We start from the raw sequence: 17,255 nt of genomic DNA, 5'->3' as shown, positions 1-17,255 counted from the left end.
CTTTCGACAGTTATAAGACATCAGTACCAACTATCTTCCCATCCTTGTTTGTACACTGTTTCCTGGGCCTGCAAATTTTCACATCACTGAGTAAAGGTAAGAGACAATATATATATGAAGACAATTTCAAACTACTGTAAAATTTGTTTAATGATTCAAGTATCAGATTGGCTTTATTAGGCTGATATCAAGGGGATACAGTTGTGTGCATTCATACTTGGCACAGCTTCATCGGCGGCTCATGCAGAGTGAGGTAAAGCAGGTGACCGTCATGACAGCTGTGCCCTCCAAACAACTTAGAAGCCGTGTCCTCATTAGCAGCTCTTGTCCCCATCATTGTGAGAGGTAAACTGGCACAGCGATAAGCTGCCCAGCCTTTAGCTTGCTTGTGAGAGCAGCAGGAGCTTCTGTAAACGATGGCTGATCTCTGTGGGTCCCAAAGACACCATCATCTCTGCCACACTGGGACCTTGCTGCAGGGCAGTCAGAAAAAACATAACAGAGGGAGGGAAACAGGGGCTCAGAGGTCAATGAAATAATGCAATCACTACAGAGAGCAACTGACATGTGACATGTGGGAAAAGCAATCAGAAACAAGTTCCCCTTTCTGTATTCCTTCCCTGAAAATGTGCAGGGTCACTGTGGTGGCTGAGTCACTGCAGTAATACCTGGCCTTGAATTACCACAACAATTTCAAACAAGTGGTACTGTGGTAGCAAGTCGTACTAGAAGTCAGCTTAGTGTTTGAATGGGTGTTCAGAGACAGAAATACAGAGGGGACATGAAACTGTACAGAACTTTGTAACTTAAATATAAGCGCCTTCTATAAGTCATTAATGTAGTAGGGTTAGAGTTAGCATTACAAACAGGTATTGCGTCATCCACATACCTGCAGACCGCTAAGAGCCAGTCGTAACAGCTTCATCACTTCTCTGTACTTGGTGGACTTGGCCTGTTTAGCCAGAGTCTTCAGATCCTTACTGAGATGATCCACTGCCAGCTCCTCACCTCGTTCTTCCATCAGTCTGGCGAGTGAGTACACACACAGATGGAAAGTTTCACAATTGTGCTAGAATAATTATAAGCTAATGCAAAACTTGTAAAACTTTTAGTGACAGTGTTAATAATGCTTGATACCTCAGGACAAGCGAAGCAATGTGCTGAGCCTCGGAGGTGAGTGCTGTCACCTGCTGGTGGGAGAAGGAAGGACGCACCCAAAGGTAAGAGTAACCAGGGGTTACCAGCTCCCTTAGGGAGGATATGTGGCCCTGCAGAGGGGAGAAGGGAAGAGCTTTTCTGGGACTTTGAGAAGGAAGAAAGGGAAGAGGAGGAGCAGCATCTAATCGCCTGGAGGATAACAATAAGAGTAAATGGTGTAATAGCAGCTATTCGGTTTGAACAAAGGACATTTGACCTTTGGAATCTGAAAACTTAGAACATTTCACTTTATCACATCCACTCCTGTGTGACACTTTCCTTATTTACATGGACTCAGGGTGTCTTACAAAAATGGCATCTAAATCATACCTATTGTTTTGTGGAAAACTCCCTGATACAGTCCTTGGCTACTCTAAAATACTGAAATTTACGCAATTTTCAAAATGTATGTTTTCAACATTAGCATTCAAAGTTTATGCTTCATTTTAATACCCCCCATAGCAAAACATGAGAGCCATAAGGTTTGACATGTGATACAGATACGGCACAAAGTTCTGTAATTTTCATACATCTGTTTTATGGAGATTTATGGAGATTTCTTGCTAAAACATTCACTAGCCAATCCAAAGATAGCTGGTGGATGCTTCATATAGGCAGGGCAAATGTCATTTCTCATAGTAATGAGCTTTTATTATTCTATTTGTTTTTCAAAAAAGTAGAAATGATCAATGCAAAGTCTTCTCCACAAGTCAACAGAGAAGCTCTAAATCATTTGAATTAAAAAAAAAAAAAAAAAAAAAAAATTCCATGCCAGTGGTTTCTGAGTGTTCAGATCCTTGCATTGTATCTGGACCAAACAGCACAACATTTTTACAGCACTCTCTCTCTGCTCAACAGAGTTGTGTTTCATTCCCTGTGGTGATTCCCTCAAATTGTCTTCAATCATAGCCCAATCATATCCCTGCACATGTGATAGAAACAGGAAGTATCAAATTATCAGCTGATATCCAGGGGAAGGGGGTATCATGTGATCCTGTGATATGTAAAAAGCAGTGAGGAAAGAACAAACACTCTGAAATAGAGTACAGTCTGACTCATAGCCTTGAAGGTCACCCTAACCAAGAAGACAACACATTACAGCTCTGGGTGAGACTGACATTCCCAAAAACAGAATGGCTAGTTCTGACTTTTAGACACTGGTCACTTTGTACGTTTTATTTTTAGGAATAATAACTGCAAACTTACATGGATCAAACAATTAACTATGTTAAGAAGACAAGCTGTTATCTTAGTGTCATTTAAAGTGCAGCTGAATCTGCCTGCTTTTTAAAATAGTATCAACATTTAAGGCAAATTGCACATTGTTACAGTTACCTTGCGAAGATGCAGGACCCGGCTGATATAGTCCTCTTGCAGTACTTCTTTATCCTGAATCTCTGCTGTATAGGCCAGCTGGATCTGACCCTGCAGATCCTTCACCAGCAAATGACACTGCTCCTTGTCCTCTATTCGCTGCTGCAGATGAATCCTGACGCAATGACAGAGAGATTACAAAGACATAAAGTAAAGGCTACATTATACTTAAGTGGAAAAAATACCCCACATAGGCTTTTTATGATTAACCATACTGAAATTCATTCACAACCTGGGTTTTGTATTTTGGATAGGAATGCAAAATATATATACACTTAGTGTTCACTTCATCAGGTCCACCTGTACAGTCTAATGCAGTTCAATACAGCAGCTCTGCCATTAATTCTACCTTTTAAGAAAGTTTATGATGTTCAATTTTTGTTGACATTTCAGAGAATGTATAAATTTGATTGTATGTTTATTATTGAGGTTGTGGTTTGCAGAGGTCTTGTATTGGACTACATTATACTGAGAGGTGTTAACAAATCTATTATTGTGACAAAAAGAAAACCTGAGCATTATAGGTATCATAAAAGTAAACTTTATGGCAGAGTGTTTGTTGTAGATTGCATTAGAATGTGTATATATATGTAAAATATGCATATATATATATATACAAAATATGTGCATATACAAGTATCAGCATCGGCAATCGGTCAAGAGAGCTGGAAATTATTGGCATATCGAACATTGTCCCAGAAAAAAAAAAAAACATTATCGTGCAAATAATGAATAAATTAGAGTGCCAAATCAGCCAAATCAATATATCATATTTCACTGAGTCACATTTACACTTCAGAAGCCTTAATGTGCTGTGACTATGGGTAAGTCAGTGATGTAATAGGTACAAAACTAATAGGTATAAAACTTTTAATAGGGAACCCATTTAAGTGTACTGTCTTTTTTCTTTTTCTTTTTTTTTTTTTACTACACTATACACAATACAGAACACAGCAAGACAAGAGTACAAGTGTAACAACATAATAAGATAAAGACAACACAATAAAAATGTCCAAAAAAAAAAATTCTTAACAATAGCACAGTACAGCGTAATCATCTTGCCACGATGAAACTATTCATTATTTAAACCCCAAGATCTGATAGGGCAGAGGATGGCTAAATGAACATGCAGAGATTTACAGGCTCAGAAGACAAAGAACACAACAAACAGAACATCGAGACAGAAAGAGGGGGAGAGACGAAGAGTTCTGCCTTACCGGTTGAACTCTGGCAGTTTTTCCAGATCTAACAGAGCAGAGTGGGTTGTGATCTTTGAGGGACTGAACTCAGAAATCAGCTCATCTATCCTCCGCCCCATTCGATTGGCTGCAAGATGACATGAGCACTTTGTAAGTATTCATTCTACAGCTGAGCTGAACCTAAATTTGTACACAGCTTTTCACATTTTAGCTTTTTAATTAATAATTGCAGCATTCTCTTTTTTCAGATGCAGTGTTACAGGCATCACTTGTAACATGTTGTAACTTAATCATTTGATTGCACTGAATAATCAAGTTAATTAGATTTCTTTAAGTCATTAGGAGTTCTTCCATTCCCCTTTACATAAGTCACCCATCACTCACTGGTGAATCCAGATCCACAGTTGGTGGTGATATCCAGCAGAGCCTCTGGCAGAACCCCGTCTCTCTGGAAGCTCTGAATGAAAATATCCCCCTGCCTCTTGGAAAGTTTGCTGCCATCTTTGTTCATCAGAAGCGGGAGGTGCCCGAAGGTGGGAGGCTGCCACCCGAGAGCACGGTACATCAGAAGATGTTTGGAGGTGGAGATGAGCCACTCTGAGCCCCTCAGAACATGGCTGATCTTCATGTAATGGTCATCTACAATGTTCGCAAGGTGATAGGTGGGGAAACCATCTGCTTTTATCACCACAGGGTCCCCCTCAACCTGGAGAAGAGAGCAGAGGGTATGAGAGAAATGGTGACAGAAAAATAGGGCAACAAAAGGACAGTTGACAGAAAGAACAGAAAAATGAACAGTGGGTAGGAACACACTACAGGACTTCAGACCCAATTCAGCAGTGCCAGACATGTTTCTGAATTCTGACACAAAATGTCAACATCAGAGCCAACTCAGTGGGTACAAGTGACACTGAGGCTTAAGTTTGACCAGGTAGATATCCAAAGTTTGATTTTGACTGCAGTAGTCTTGTAGTGTGAGCTATGTAAAGGCAGGTTTGGCAAATGGGGGTAGTCTCCTCAAAATCAGGAGTATAGCCCTCTTCTTTTGTTCTTTTCTTTTCACACCTGATCAGTAATGCGAGCTTCTTTTCCTTCTCAAGGTCCATTTTAACTTGATCGGGTGAAAAAATAAAATCTGTTGTTTGGCAAGGCAGCACATTATTGAGTTCCCTGACTAACAACTCCATATAGAAAATAATGAGTGTTTGACATTGTAGTGTGCACTCTGCTTGATGGATCAGCATTAAAGTTAAGACAGAGCATTTGGAAATGCTGCATAGCAATTCTGAACAGATGAATTAATAGCAGCATTTTTCGATCCTGCTTGACCTGGGCCACTTCGTGACGATTCCAGCCAAAGATCAGGTCCTCAAAAGGCTCCACTCCTGCTTCTAGACGGAACCGGATCACATGTGGAAGTCCCTGAGCCAGCTTCTCCTGGACCTGGTTGGCCCGGAGGTGCCGGCACCTATTATCATACCTGACGAGAGAGGGAAACACACACGATGCTTCAGCTTAGAGCAATATGTAAAAGCCTGTGTGTTTACTGTAGGTGTATGAGTTTATGTCCTCCAGCCACCTAGGAGTCTGTCCTGTCTTCAAGGCCTCTTTTTTGAGCAGCTCCAGTCTCTGTGTGCTGCAGAAGCAGTAGTATGCATGATCACTCTCCACGAGCTGCAGGGCAGTCTGGTTGTATAGGTCCAGTCGCTGGGACTGCAGGTACGGACCCACTGGCCCACCGCGTCGAGGACTCTCATCTGGAGGGATGCCTGGGAATAACAAGGGTGGTCAGCACATCAAGACGGTCCCAGGTGTAACTGCTGGCCCAAGGACTTTCTGTGTTTACAATCCCTGCATCGCTACATATAGATAAATACATCTTATTGTCCACTACATTCCTTGCAGTAGAAATTTGTGTTTCAAATGATTTTTATTGGGAAGCATCATCTTCAAAGGTAACAAAACAAAATGCCAAAAAAACAACATGGCAAAAACACATTCCAAACTAACCAACTAATAATACAATAAGGTAAATTAGAGTAAAGGATATGATATAAAGTGTAAAATTAAAGTTAACCAGTAAGACTGAGTTGAAAATTGAAGTTTTCCAGTGAGAAATTCCTCTAATTGTGCAGATGTAGACATCTTTTTTGGTAATTTATCTTAATATTGAACTGGCTTTAAAAATGTCTTAAAAAAAAAAAGTTATAATTATCTTCATTTAGACCTGGCTCAAAATGTTGTATATCAATAATATTGAACCATGAACCCAGTACTGATCTGAACTGTTTGCTCAATGTATCATTACATCCCAACTACAAAGCACCTATAGATGGACATTCAGAGTCAAACAGCCACTGTGTACAGGTAAGGGTCTAATAACCCTGTGTCTCCTACCGGCCCACTCCAGCATGTCCTCTATGGATTCTGCTGCTCCTGGTACCAGCCTGCTCTGATCAGTGTCTTCCAGTCTCAGGATAAACGAGCCTCCATACGTCTTGGCAAAGATGTAATTGTACAGAGCAGTACGCAGGCCTCCAAGGTGTAAGAAGCCTGCAGTAGAGAGCAACACATATTATAACATATATCACTTCAGAAAAAAAAAAACAAAACAGGAAAAGTAGAAGACACAGACAAAAGGCTATTTTTAGGTGCTGGACAGCAACAAATAACACCAAAGGGGGTTTGCACACTGAAATGAGCGCTCCATGTCACATATATTGCATTATTCCCCCTTTGTACGTTTTTTCAGAAGAAAACCAACAGCACATATAAATGCACCTAACAGCTGACAGACTAGCAACAATTGCTCTGAATTTAAAGTGCACTCATTAGTGAATAAGTAATCAGTGATTCTGACAACGTGAGCAGTTCACACACCAATGCAAAAAAGCCAGTACCAAAGATAGGACGTTTAATCAGGAGTACAGGGACCTCACACAAGAAATCTATCGAGAACTGTGAAACAGACATGTTGATGTTTCTGCTGTTTGCCGTGGAGGAGTTTACCTGTGGGGCTTGGTGCAAACCTCACCCTCACCTCACCGCCATGGTCTGAGGAGCAGCATCTTCCCCTGGAGGCGGTAACCTTGACTTTGGTCCGCCTGTCGCTCCGCACTGAAGTCCTGTGGCTCACCGCTACGAGCCCATGAAAGCCTCTCTGCGTCACCTCACTATTCACATAACATCTTTTACAGGAGCTCAGCCATAACCGCATAACTGACCACGACATCATCAGGACCGAGTCAACGTGATGATGACATTACTGAGACAGGAGAAACACGTTTTGTTGGTTGCACCGGTGACATCAATGGCACCAACATCTGTGCTTTCCCATTTTCGACGAAGTCAGACACCAGCTCGATAAATATCTGACGGCGTTCAGACGAACAATAAACCCATTCGCTATTGTTCCTAAAGTTGTCCCTCAACTATATCTGACACACACGGGGCAGACATGTCTGTTATGGAGCGACTAGTGACGTTTTCTTCTTTACTCAACAGGAGAAACCGGAAAGCGAATTGGCCGCCCTTATAGAGCATACCGCCACCTATCGTTAGTGGAGGAAACTTTGCTCAATGAACAGTCTGTGACCACAGACTTTATAAAAAAACACTCCTTTTATAGTTTTCTGAGACTTGTCAAACACGCATCTAAAGCAATTTAATATTTTTGAGAATTTACAACAGGCACTATTTTTTTTTTTTTTTTTTTTTTTTTACTGTGGCACACCGGCGGAGTGATATACAACAGTAACGGTCAAATTAAATGACACTCCTGCTGCTAAAGTTGGAGTCCAAAGGCGACAGGAAAGCATTTTTTTTTTTTTTTTTAAATTAGAGTACTGTCGCAATAAAATTATGAAACCAACGAATATTTTAGAAGAATCATGGCACTTCATAAGACAAAGAAGCCACCTAATTCTTTTTGAGCCTCGTATGAAAGAAAAAACGAACATGATGAAAAACAATGCTATCGTGGAGTTTTCAACAAGAAAAGTACAGGTAAAGAAAATAAAATGTGTCAATTCATCCTATTAAATAATTTGTAAAAACATGTTCATGGTCAAAAGTTGCCTTACAGTATCTGATAGAAATAAGTTCTCTGTCTCATGTTACGGCAGCAAGGTACCCGACACTGCACAATTAATGGAAATTAAGCTAAATGTATGGTAATTGACACGTATGCGCATAAAATATAGACGGTGTCTACTTTTTGCTTCTGTGTGAAATCTGAACAGTCCAGAATGTTAATAATTAATGTCATGCTAATCTCTTTTAGTCACCAAAATGTTGTTATTGTTTTATTGCCCAGGCCTACTCTGGAGATGCTGAGATTGACTCTCTGGTTTGTGGGCTGAAGCCTGCCCGGGGAAAGTGGGACAACCTTGTCTGTGGCCACTCTCTCCCCTGTTGTGTCCTCAGGTGCTTTGTGCCGGGGTGGATCAAACAAAGGCAAGTTTCTCACAGAACACTACATTTTTGCCACCTTGTGCCTGGGAAAAAGCCTTTTTCTCAGTAGTTGGGAAACACACTACGGAGAAAAAGACTTGACAAACTGCTGCTCTGTATCATCATCCTGGTGGGCCTGGACAGTACGGCCAGGCTTGGCAGGCTGTATGTATGTATGTCGTCCTTTGCAGCTGGTGCAGTCTGGGCAGGTTGAGCAGTCTGGTCATCAGGCTGGGCTTCTGTTGCAGCGGGGTCATCCTGAGCAGGCTGGGCCCTCAGTCTGACAGCCTGCAGCTCTAAATCGCTCTGCCCAGTAAAATATTTGCTCGTGCTCTGGGCTGCTGGAGGCAAGGGGGAGAAAAGGGGAAGTCCCACTTCGTCCAGCCCTTGTGGCCTGGCCTCAAGCTCAGTGTGTGTATAAACTGTGGGCTTTGGAGAAGCTCTATGACCTGCTGTGCTGTGGGCAAAGCTTCCTATGGGATCCTGGAGGATCCCAGATATCATCACAGGTTAAGTAGCATGGAATCTGTTTGCTGAGAAAACTTAGGATTCCAAGTTATTCCATGTTTTTTAGATTAATTATTTTAATAAATAATATATTCAAGGTAAATTGTGAATGCAAATACATGTGTGAAATTAACCCATTGCTAAATAAATTGCAGATTTCAGTTTCCCAGACTTTTAAAGGATCAGAAGATGAGCATGTAGGAAGAAGGCAGTAAGGTAGAGAATGTAGATGGGGAAAAAAGAGCAATGGGAGCAGTGCACAACTATAGCACATCAACTGTATTTTAGTATTTTAAATGTCATGGTACAAGCTACTAATGGAGCAGTGTTTGTATTTCCCACCAGGTCCAAAACCCCAGACACAGACTGAGCTGACAATGGATCGGAAGCAAAGAGAATGTGAGCATAAAGAAGTTAGCAATGCACAAACCATATCAACATTTACATACAGCAACATTTACATATACACAGCAAAATTTACATATCCAGAGCATTCCTCTCTCTCACTGGTAGAGAAGTGCTGTGTGTGTGTGTGTGTGTGTGTGTGTGTGTGTGTGTGTGTGTGTGTGTTTCATACAGAGGACACAGTTAATCTAGGTTCTCAGTGTTTTCTCGTTACTTGAAAATAGTTTTTTCTCAGGTGTGAGAAAAACTGCAACAGATAGTGTGAAGGAATCAAGTCTGCACACTGTATTAAACTCCTAGTAACCGATAATTTTATTCTGGTAGCCTACATGTTTAGGCAACATCTGTGTGATCTACATAAGGCAAATTATAAGCAAGAGAACAATCTGCAAATACTTGCACCAACAAGAAGACAACAAGATGGCAGCAACTAAAAAGCATCAACACACACACACACACACCCACACATAGACACAGACACACATGGACACTATATTGGCTATAAGTGGAAATGTGTTTCTGGTTGTACAACGTATCTGAGGTTTGCAGAAATGTACAATGCCAACTTTTTCCTGGTGACTGCGTTCTGGTTCAGACACCTTTCACAAGCATTTAAACACAAGAAATCTGACATCAATTCAGGTTTCAAAGGGTAAAATCAGTCCGCAGACACAGAAAGTTATGAAACCTTATTTGGGGAAGCAAATAACCATCACCATGGTAGAGCTGTTTACGGTCAAATAAAACCCGTATTTTGCACAAGTTACAAGTGATGCATGGCTGGTACACTGTATTAAGAAACCACAAAATTATGGAGACTTCCTTTGACTTTTTCCAAAATGAAGCGACCTAAGGTCCAATTAAATCACTTTTTTATGTTTTTTTTCCATGGGAAAACTTATTGCAGTTTGAGACATTGTAGACTTCTGTATTCCCGTTTAACATGCTAAACTAGAGGGGTGGTTGTCACTGATATCAAATTCAAACGTTTTAGTGTGGACAAAGCTAGGCATTATCCATTTGAAACATAAATCAAAATCATAAAAAGCATAAATACTTTATTAAATCAGAATGCAACTTTATACAAAGGTGAGGCTTTACAGTTTTCTCTTTTCTCCTGTCTTCCCCTGTCTTTCTGTTTTCTCTCTCTTTCTCTCACACATAGATATGTAGACACACATATATGAAGAAAAATGCATCAACTTTCACATACACAAACCGGTAACACACCTCAAACAGTACAATGGAGGCTGACTTTGCCCTGCCCCCTTTTGCACCATGGAGGAGTCAACCATCATCACCTCTGTCACACTCACAAAACAACACACCCTTAAGCAGTTTCCTGGTTTCACTGCATCTCAGGTGACACGAGAGACAGACAGAGACATAGTTCAGCAGTGGTACTTCACACTTTATACACACAGCGTGAGAACTCCAGCTACACTCACCTCTGAAGAAGATTAGGTGAGCTTTGATTTCATTTCATTGTGTTTTTTTGTAAGACAGCACTGTGTAAGACTGTAATCTCAGAAATGTATCTTAACATTATTTCTGGATTATGCAGCTAATCATTTGGATCATTACGTTCAGTTTGTTGCTGCTGCTTATTTTGGTGCATGGTAATGCAGTGTAGAGTTAGTATTAGGCATAATTTTGTTTCTTTTACCAGTTTGAAATATACATCATACATATATTTTAAAGTGTAAGCTACGTGTTAAAGTCTGCATGGGTTTTGTTATATTACATTATATGATGCTGATGATAAGGCATCACAATCCAGTCTTGTTGCCACAGTGCATCAGTTTGTTGTGTGAGTGCATACTGCACCTCTAGCAACAACATCCCAGCTGGGGATTTAAGCTCATGGGATAACATGTAAATACTTGCTTGTTAAATTAGTTAGAATACTATGTTCCAGTCTACATTTTTAAATAAGGAGACAATCTTCCAAATGTCCAGTGAAAGGTGATTTCTTAAACTCTGTAAGATGAAAGCACACTAAATACATCATTGATAAAAAAAAAAAAAAAAAAAAAAAACAGTAATAATGATTGATATATATATATAAGAGGGAGGGTAGAGGGGGAAGTGGCTCCTCAGTATCGATATGGTTTTCTTCATTCAGCCAACATCACTAAATAAACATAGTCAAACAAACGCTAGCTTTATAAATAGTATAATGGCCACAAGCAATTTTAACGGCCAGGAGCTCCACCTGCTAAAGTTACATATGTCTGCAAGAAGAATGATCCTGGGCACAGCCAGAGAGACAAACACTTACACTTTAACCATATATTTATTCTTGGACAAAGGATGTATGTTGCAAGACATGACACTAAAGGAGAGGCCCAATAGGGAGAGCAGTGTTAGATTACCAGACAATGCTGAGTGTGTGTGTGTGTGTGTGTGTTTTATAACAGAAAAAGTGAAACAGTAAAAAGTAAGGAAAACCATTAGTACATTAGTGTTATAATTTAAGATCTTTTTTAAAGAGCTGCTTTTGAGCAAATTCTAATCAGCTCTGTTGACTTGGGAATAAAGAATTGGATGTTAAATGTTATCACTTTACCAGGGAGATGTGCATATTTTGGAACATGTAACGGATGTTAAAAAAAAAAATGTAGCTACTGCAAGATCAGGGGACTGAGGAAAAAACATATTCCACTTGGTTTTAGACAGTATTTAAAGATCAAGAAGAGGCCACCAGTGACAGCTATTAATAAAACCATTAACAAGGATAGTTGTAGAACAAGAAAAACTAGAGGCAAGGTACAGCTTTCCTTCTCTCTGCAACTTTTGCAAAATATGTTTTGTAAGCAGGTTTATGTGTTCAGTGTCTTTCTCTTCATGTACTACTTGCAGGTGGACGGTGTAGAATGTCATCATTCTTTCAACTATTATCTTAGAGTGGCCTTGTTGAAACCACACTAAGATCACACTGTTGTTGATTGTGAAATATGTCTCTGTTGACTGGACACGCCCTGATTTTAACTCGCCAATCCAGGTTCTTTATGTCAAGCATTGTATTTGGCATTTAGTGGTGGCGACAGTTTTGGATTACAGTAATAACCATGTGTAAATAGACATCATAAAGAGGTTTGAGTGGTCATGCTTTCCAGTGGTTTTAGAAGAACAGCGAGAGACACACTATTGTGGTGAAATAAAGCATGCCAGTATTCTGTAGATCTGTCTTTTAATCAATAATTAGATAAAAGCAGTAATTTTATGTTACTGAATACCTTTAGATATTGGATGATCAACTGTTTGGTCACATAGGTATATAATTATTTGTTTAATAATTTATTATTTCACAGTATTTTGTAGATTTGAACATAATGTGGCAAGTTAAATCTGAAAATAGAGCTATATGTTCTATATATCTATATTGCTATGTGGCTATATGTCTTCTGACTAAAGGGAATCCACCTGGCAGTCCAAATTACTTTGTTAGCCGTTTGTTGTGGGTTATTTGTTTGTTACTGCAGTACTTGCCTAACCTGTTTCATCCTCTGTCCTATACAAGTGATTTCCCTTAGAGAGTCCACAGATCCCATGATAGGGTTGGTCACATCATGACATCAGGCCAACTCTTCCTTCTAGTTTACCTGTTGGCAAGCTGCTGGGGTAAGAGCACATTACTGGCTTGTGGCATTATGTACAGTTATACAATACACTGTATATTCTTAAATAAGAGTTTTATTTTCAGTTTTCCAGCAAAGTCTGTGGTAAGCTATAATACTGAACCATGTTCTCTTATTTCAACAGTGACATCAAGCACAGAGAGGTGAGACCTTACAGTGGAAAATAACTGTGTTAAAGAGACAGTAAGAGCAACAGAAGTTCTATTTTCCAACTGTTCACAGTTTTTATTAAGTAAAATGTAATTTCTTTTCTGTCTACATGCCTGTTTTCTTACCTCACTGATGGAAATCTCCAGAAATGAAACCTGTATTGCCCAAGGTACCTGCCCTCAGGTGTGTGACATTCTCAATTTTAGACACACACGTGCACACACGCACACACACACACACACACACACATATACATGTACACATACACATACACAGATGTCTGCTAATTCTAAAAAAAAAATGTCCAGTCCAGCATGCAGCACTCTATACCCCTTTTGTAATGTGTACATTTTTTTGATGGTCATAGAGCTGCATTTATAAAGTATTTTTGCATGTTTGTAAAAAAAAAAAAAAAAAAAAGTTAGTATATGGGTTCATTTTCTCACTCAAAGCTATTGTCACTACAGTTAAAGAGCTAAAACTGTTTGATTTAAAACTTGTACTGAATCTGCAAAGTCACTGCCTGATGTCACAGTTCCCTCCAGCTTTGTCTAAGCGCTATCAGTGATCACAGTGAGACATCACATGATTGGCATCAGGGTTGACTTGTGTATAGTTTTGACTTTGATATGTGGGCAGGTATGGAATGAGCTATCAGTATGTATGGGAATAACCTCTGCAAATTCCACTGTATAGTCATTTTTTTTGGTGAAGTTGAAAGTTTCAGGACAGTCCTTTAAATAATTAAATCTTTCAAACAGTGACGCTGTAACATGACGCAGTCTAAATACAGTGGTAGCCAAGCCACGCACCAGCAACTTCAAAATCTTGTCAATCTGATCTCGATCATATGCCATTTATATCACGTGTCCTAAAAAAATCCAGTGCAAGAGGTCTAATTAAAAAACAATAACTTTTAAAACCAAATTTTGTGGTTTATGAAGCACAGTTTGTAAAAGGAGTTCAAGTGTTATTTATAGCTGAAGGACAGCAAAAGAACAATTTAACTTGGTTAGTTAAGTAACCACAGCTACAGTATGGTTTTCATGACTCATCAGCAGGTGCAATGATGTACATCTCTGGAGAAATTTTTAATGTACTATTACAAAATATCGCATGATGTTCCCAAGCATTATGTACTAATTACCTCATGTGCACCTCACACCTGACTTAAGTGATCAATCACCAGAGAATTATTTGATACGGTTTGTATTGTCTACATATGGCCAGCAATAAAAGTATTTGGGGTTTTATGTCTTTGTCTTATGACACTATATTAAATTGTTTTCTTAATTGTCTATGTTGATCATTTTTTCCCTTACGTTCCCCTCTTAAAATCATTCCAAGGTCCCAGACCCGACCTCGCACTTCCTGCAGTGTGTGGGACTACCATCGACAGACACAGGAAAAGACCACATGCGGAGGCTGAAAGGAATGATTGACGCTTCGTTGGATGTGTACACCTTCATGGTATAGCACTGGAATGTTCCTGAGTACAAAGGCAACGGAAGGAATGCTGCCACAGATTCCAACCTGACCAGTTGGTGTTGTCACACTGTCGTTGACGATTGTTTTCAAAGCAGTGACCCATGCAATCTCTAGTGATGAGGGATTAGTAATGTAGCTGAGTAACAGCCTGCTGCAAAGCCTGTCTTTACTGTGAAACATTACTACTGTATTTAGTGAAATGTTAAACAATATTGGTCTCCCACTCTCTTTAACTTACCTCTTTTTATGTGCACAGTTTAATCAAATTCATCTAATTTCTTAGGCAAATTCCCTGAACTGTATTTCTGACCCTCGTCCCTTCTCCTGTCTCTCTAAAACTTCCCTCTCCTCCTCCTCCCATTCCCATCATACAGAGGTCCAGCGTGGCAGGAGTGCCCATTGTGATCATAGAGGGAGCAATGGCACTCAACCCAGGCGCCGACCCTTTCCAGAACCAAGCGCTTGTTCACATGTGGCTGGAGGTCAAGCTCAAACCACTGCTGAGATCTATCACCAAACAATTCCTGTCCTGCCTGAGCTCCAAGAACTTCAGCTGTGACACCTACCAGACTGTGTATGACTTTGTTTGCTGTGTATTCAACTCCCTCTGTTTCTATTTAAAGTCTCTTTTCTTCTCTTCATCCCTATCTCTATATATCAGCTTCTCTATCTCGCTGTCTGTCTGTGTCTCTCTGTTGCCACACCCTTGGTGCAAACTGCATACTTACACTTACGTCTTTTTGAAGGGTGAAGGAATTGAGCCACCACTTCTCAGAGATGGACCCAGTGAGACAAAAGTGGATCTACACCTTCTTCATGTACCCTTTCCTATCTGGAGAGGGAGTAGCTGGTACAGCTTTCATGCCAGTTTAATTCTAACTAATAATAAATGTACTATTCTGCTCTATATTTTAATACAAGATGAATTATCTTTTCTAGTTTGTTTGTGTTCATGTGTTCACTGTGTGTGATCTCCATGCAGGCTGTGTAAGGCCACAGGAGAGCAGTGAGGAGTGGTTAATACGGAATTTTGGTTCCTTCAGAGCAATGGCCCGTATGAAGGACTTCTCAACACTCAACATAGTCTTCAGTGGTGTGAGTTAAACTGATACTTCATATCAAGATTTAGAGCAGGAGTGTCAAACTCGTGCCATGGAGGGCCAAGAGGCTGCAGGTTTTCATTCCAACCAAAAATTCCACCAGGTGATTTCACTGATCACCCTACCTCGAAACAGAGAGGCGGGACTAATCAGTGAAATCACCTGGTGGAATTTTTGGTTGGAATGAAAACCTGCAGCCTCTTGGCCCTCCATGGCACGAGTTTGACACCTGTGATTTAGAGGATTTATAAGATTGTTTAGCTTGTAATTTAAACCTTGACCCAAATCCATAGAATTGTGAATCTAGAATGGATAGGATGAGGAGCATTTTCATGGTATTTGCTCTCCAGAGACACAGTGGAACTTTTCCTGTTGTAATAAATGGAAGACTGTATTTTGTACCATGGATGTCTGAAATATATCACTCATATTGACTGTACTCTTGACTTATGAAGACCCAACCTCTACCCCATCTCCTCCCTCTGCTCCTACCTCTCCTTCTGACCCTCCCCGACCTTCTCTCACTCCTCTTTACTCTTTAACCACAGCTGGAGGTTCTTCACCTGCTGTCCCCCGAGCAGAAGGCTGAGCTGCTGCTGAGGCCTGAGGTGGCAGGCTTGGATAATGGCACCCTAAGTCTTGTCTTCCACAGTTTGATGACAGGCAGCCAAGGACCTCGCCCCACTGCGATCCCTGGAGAGAGCCACGGCTGGACGAGCCCACACACCTATCCTCCTGGAGAGAGTCAACCCTGGACTAACCCAGGATACACACACACCTATCCTCCTGGAGAGAGTCAACCCTGGACTAACCCAGGATACACACACACCTATCCTCCTGGACTCACACATGACTCCTATTTACCACCATCTCCCCAACATAGCCTCACAGAGGTACCGTAGATAGGATGTTTTCCAGTCCTTGTAATTTCTAAACATGTAATTCAAATAATAGTCATAACATCACATAACAAACACAGGATGCATTTTACTATACTAGCGATACTGTAAATAGTTTATAAACAGTTCCACTTCTCCTCAGCTGCAGAAATATGGTTCAGAACCAACTAGGCAGTCTGTCTGCCAACATTAAATCGGTGGCCAGACATTTTTGGGGTGATTTTTTACAGTGATGTAACATCAGGTTAAGAAAGCATAGCATGAACAATGCAGATTCCTGGCTGTCTTGGAGAAGTCATCCTTGTATCTCTTGTCGATCTTGCATAGATTACTGTAACTCATTTACACCTGCCTCAGTCAAGAGTCAGTCTTAACTAATCCAAAACAAAGAGCCCATAGTGGCCTAATTCTTGCACAAATAACAACCCAAACGAACTGAAGTGGATTTTTGTTTGGCTACCAGCAAAGCAGCATAAACATAGATTTTTTTAAGCTGACAGTCTAAAGAAAATCCATTTTGTCTGTTTGGGTCATTTCTCATTTGCCAATGTCCGGCAGCTGAATCAAAAATCAAATGGCCAAAACGTACACAAATCCAAGTCCACTAGTGACTTGTTTTTTTCCCCATTTATTTCTTTTGGTCTCTTGTTTTTATTATTTTAAGTATTTAAGTATTAATATGCTACTAGTAGTACTATTACTAACATCATCACTTTATTTCCAACTCATTTACAGGTTGTAAACGGGTTCATGGGAGCATTCAGACCTATAGGAAGCTTTGTTAGGGAATTTGTGTCCCTCACACACAAGGTACACACACACACACACACACACACACACACA

The 17,255-nt window shown here is 40.3% G+C and overlaps 2 protein-coding genes across 2 annotated transcripts in view; one reads left to right on the top strand and one right to left on the bottom strand.

Annotated features, from left to right (window-relative positions):
• Positions 1 to 129: 129 nt before the first annotated feature.
• On the bottom strand, positions 130 to 7,261 carry ears2 (glutamyl-tRNA synthetase 2, mitochondrial). The gene is made up of 10 exons (XM_030051001.1): positions 6,780 to 7,261; positions 6,168 to 6,323; positions 5,350 to 5,539; positions 5,100 to 5,250; positions 4,155 to 4,476; positions 3,789 to 3,897; positions 2,533 to 2,686; positions 1,138 to 1,268; positions 890 to 1,025; positions 130 to 473 (listed from the first exon to the last, which is right to left on the bottom strand). The coding sequence occupies exons 1-10, from the start codon at positions 7,003 to 7,005 to the stop codon at positions 378 to 380; spliced, it is 1,671 nt and encodes a 556-aa protein (XP_029906861.1). The 5' UTR covers positions 7,006 to 7,261; the 3' UTR covers positions 130 to 377.
• Positions 7,262 to 10,498: 3,237 nt separating this feature from the next.
• The window catches only part of LOC115358879 (uncharacterized), a 29,038-nt gene continuing 22,281 nt past the window's right edge, over positions 10,499 to 17,255 (top strand). Inside the window, exons 1-10 of the mRNA XM_030050986.1 lie at positions 10,499 to 10,598; positions 12,658 to 12,758; positions 12,900 to 12,918; positions 13,072 to 13,108; positions 14,273 to 14,395; positions 14,788 to 14,987; positions 15,160 to 15,263; positions 15,396 to 15,508; positions 16,062 to 16,406; positions 17,148 to 17,222. Of these exons, the coding sequence (XP_029906846.1) occupies positions 12,707 to 12,758; positions 12,900 to 12,918; positions 13,072 to 13,108; positions 14,273 to 14,395; positions 14,788 to 14,987; positions 15,160 to 15,263; positions 15,396 to 15,508; positions 16,062 to 16,406; positions 17,148 to 17,222 (1,068 nt within the window). The 5' untranslated portion in view covers positions 10,499 to 10,598; positions 12,658 to 12,706. The remainder of the gene's footprint in view (positions 10,599 to 12,657; positions 12,759 to 12,899; positions 12,919 to 13,071; positions 13,109 to 14,272; positions 14,396 to 14,787; positions 14,988 to 15,159; positions 15,264 to 15,395; positions 15,509 to 16,061; positions 16,407 to 17,147; positions 17,223 to 17,255) is intronic.

Source organism: Myripristis murdjan, chromosome 1 (assembly GCF_902150065.1).
Source record: "Myripristis murdjan chromosome 1, fMyrMur1.1, whole genome shotgun sequence".
Taxonomy (NCBI): Eukaryota; Metazoa; Chordata; class Actinopteri; order Holocentriformes; family Holocentridae; genus Myripristis; species Myripristis murdjan.
Note: the sequence above shows the minus strand (reverse complement) of the source record. Positions and strands in the feature narration are given on the sequence as shown.

Bases quoted from the DNA above. Each gene is read 5' to 3' on its own strand.
- ears2 (XM_030051001.1), bottom strand. From the start codon at position 7,005: ATGATGTCGTGGTCAGTTATGCGGTTATGGCTGAGCTCCTGTAAAAGA. The intron at 6,324-6,779 runs GTAAACTCCTCC...TCTCTACTGCAG, and splicing joins GTTTGCACCAAGCCCCACAG to GCTTCTTACACCTTGGAGGC. The intron at 5,540-6,167 runs GTAGGAGACACA...TGTTATTCCCAG, and splicing joins GGACATGCTGGAGTGGGCCG to GCATCCCTCCAGATGAGAGT.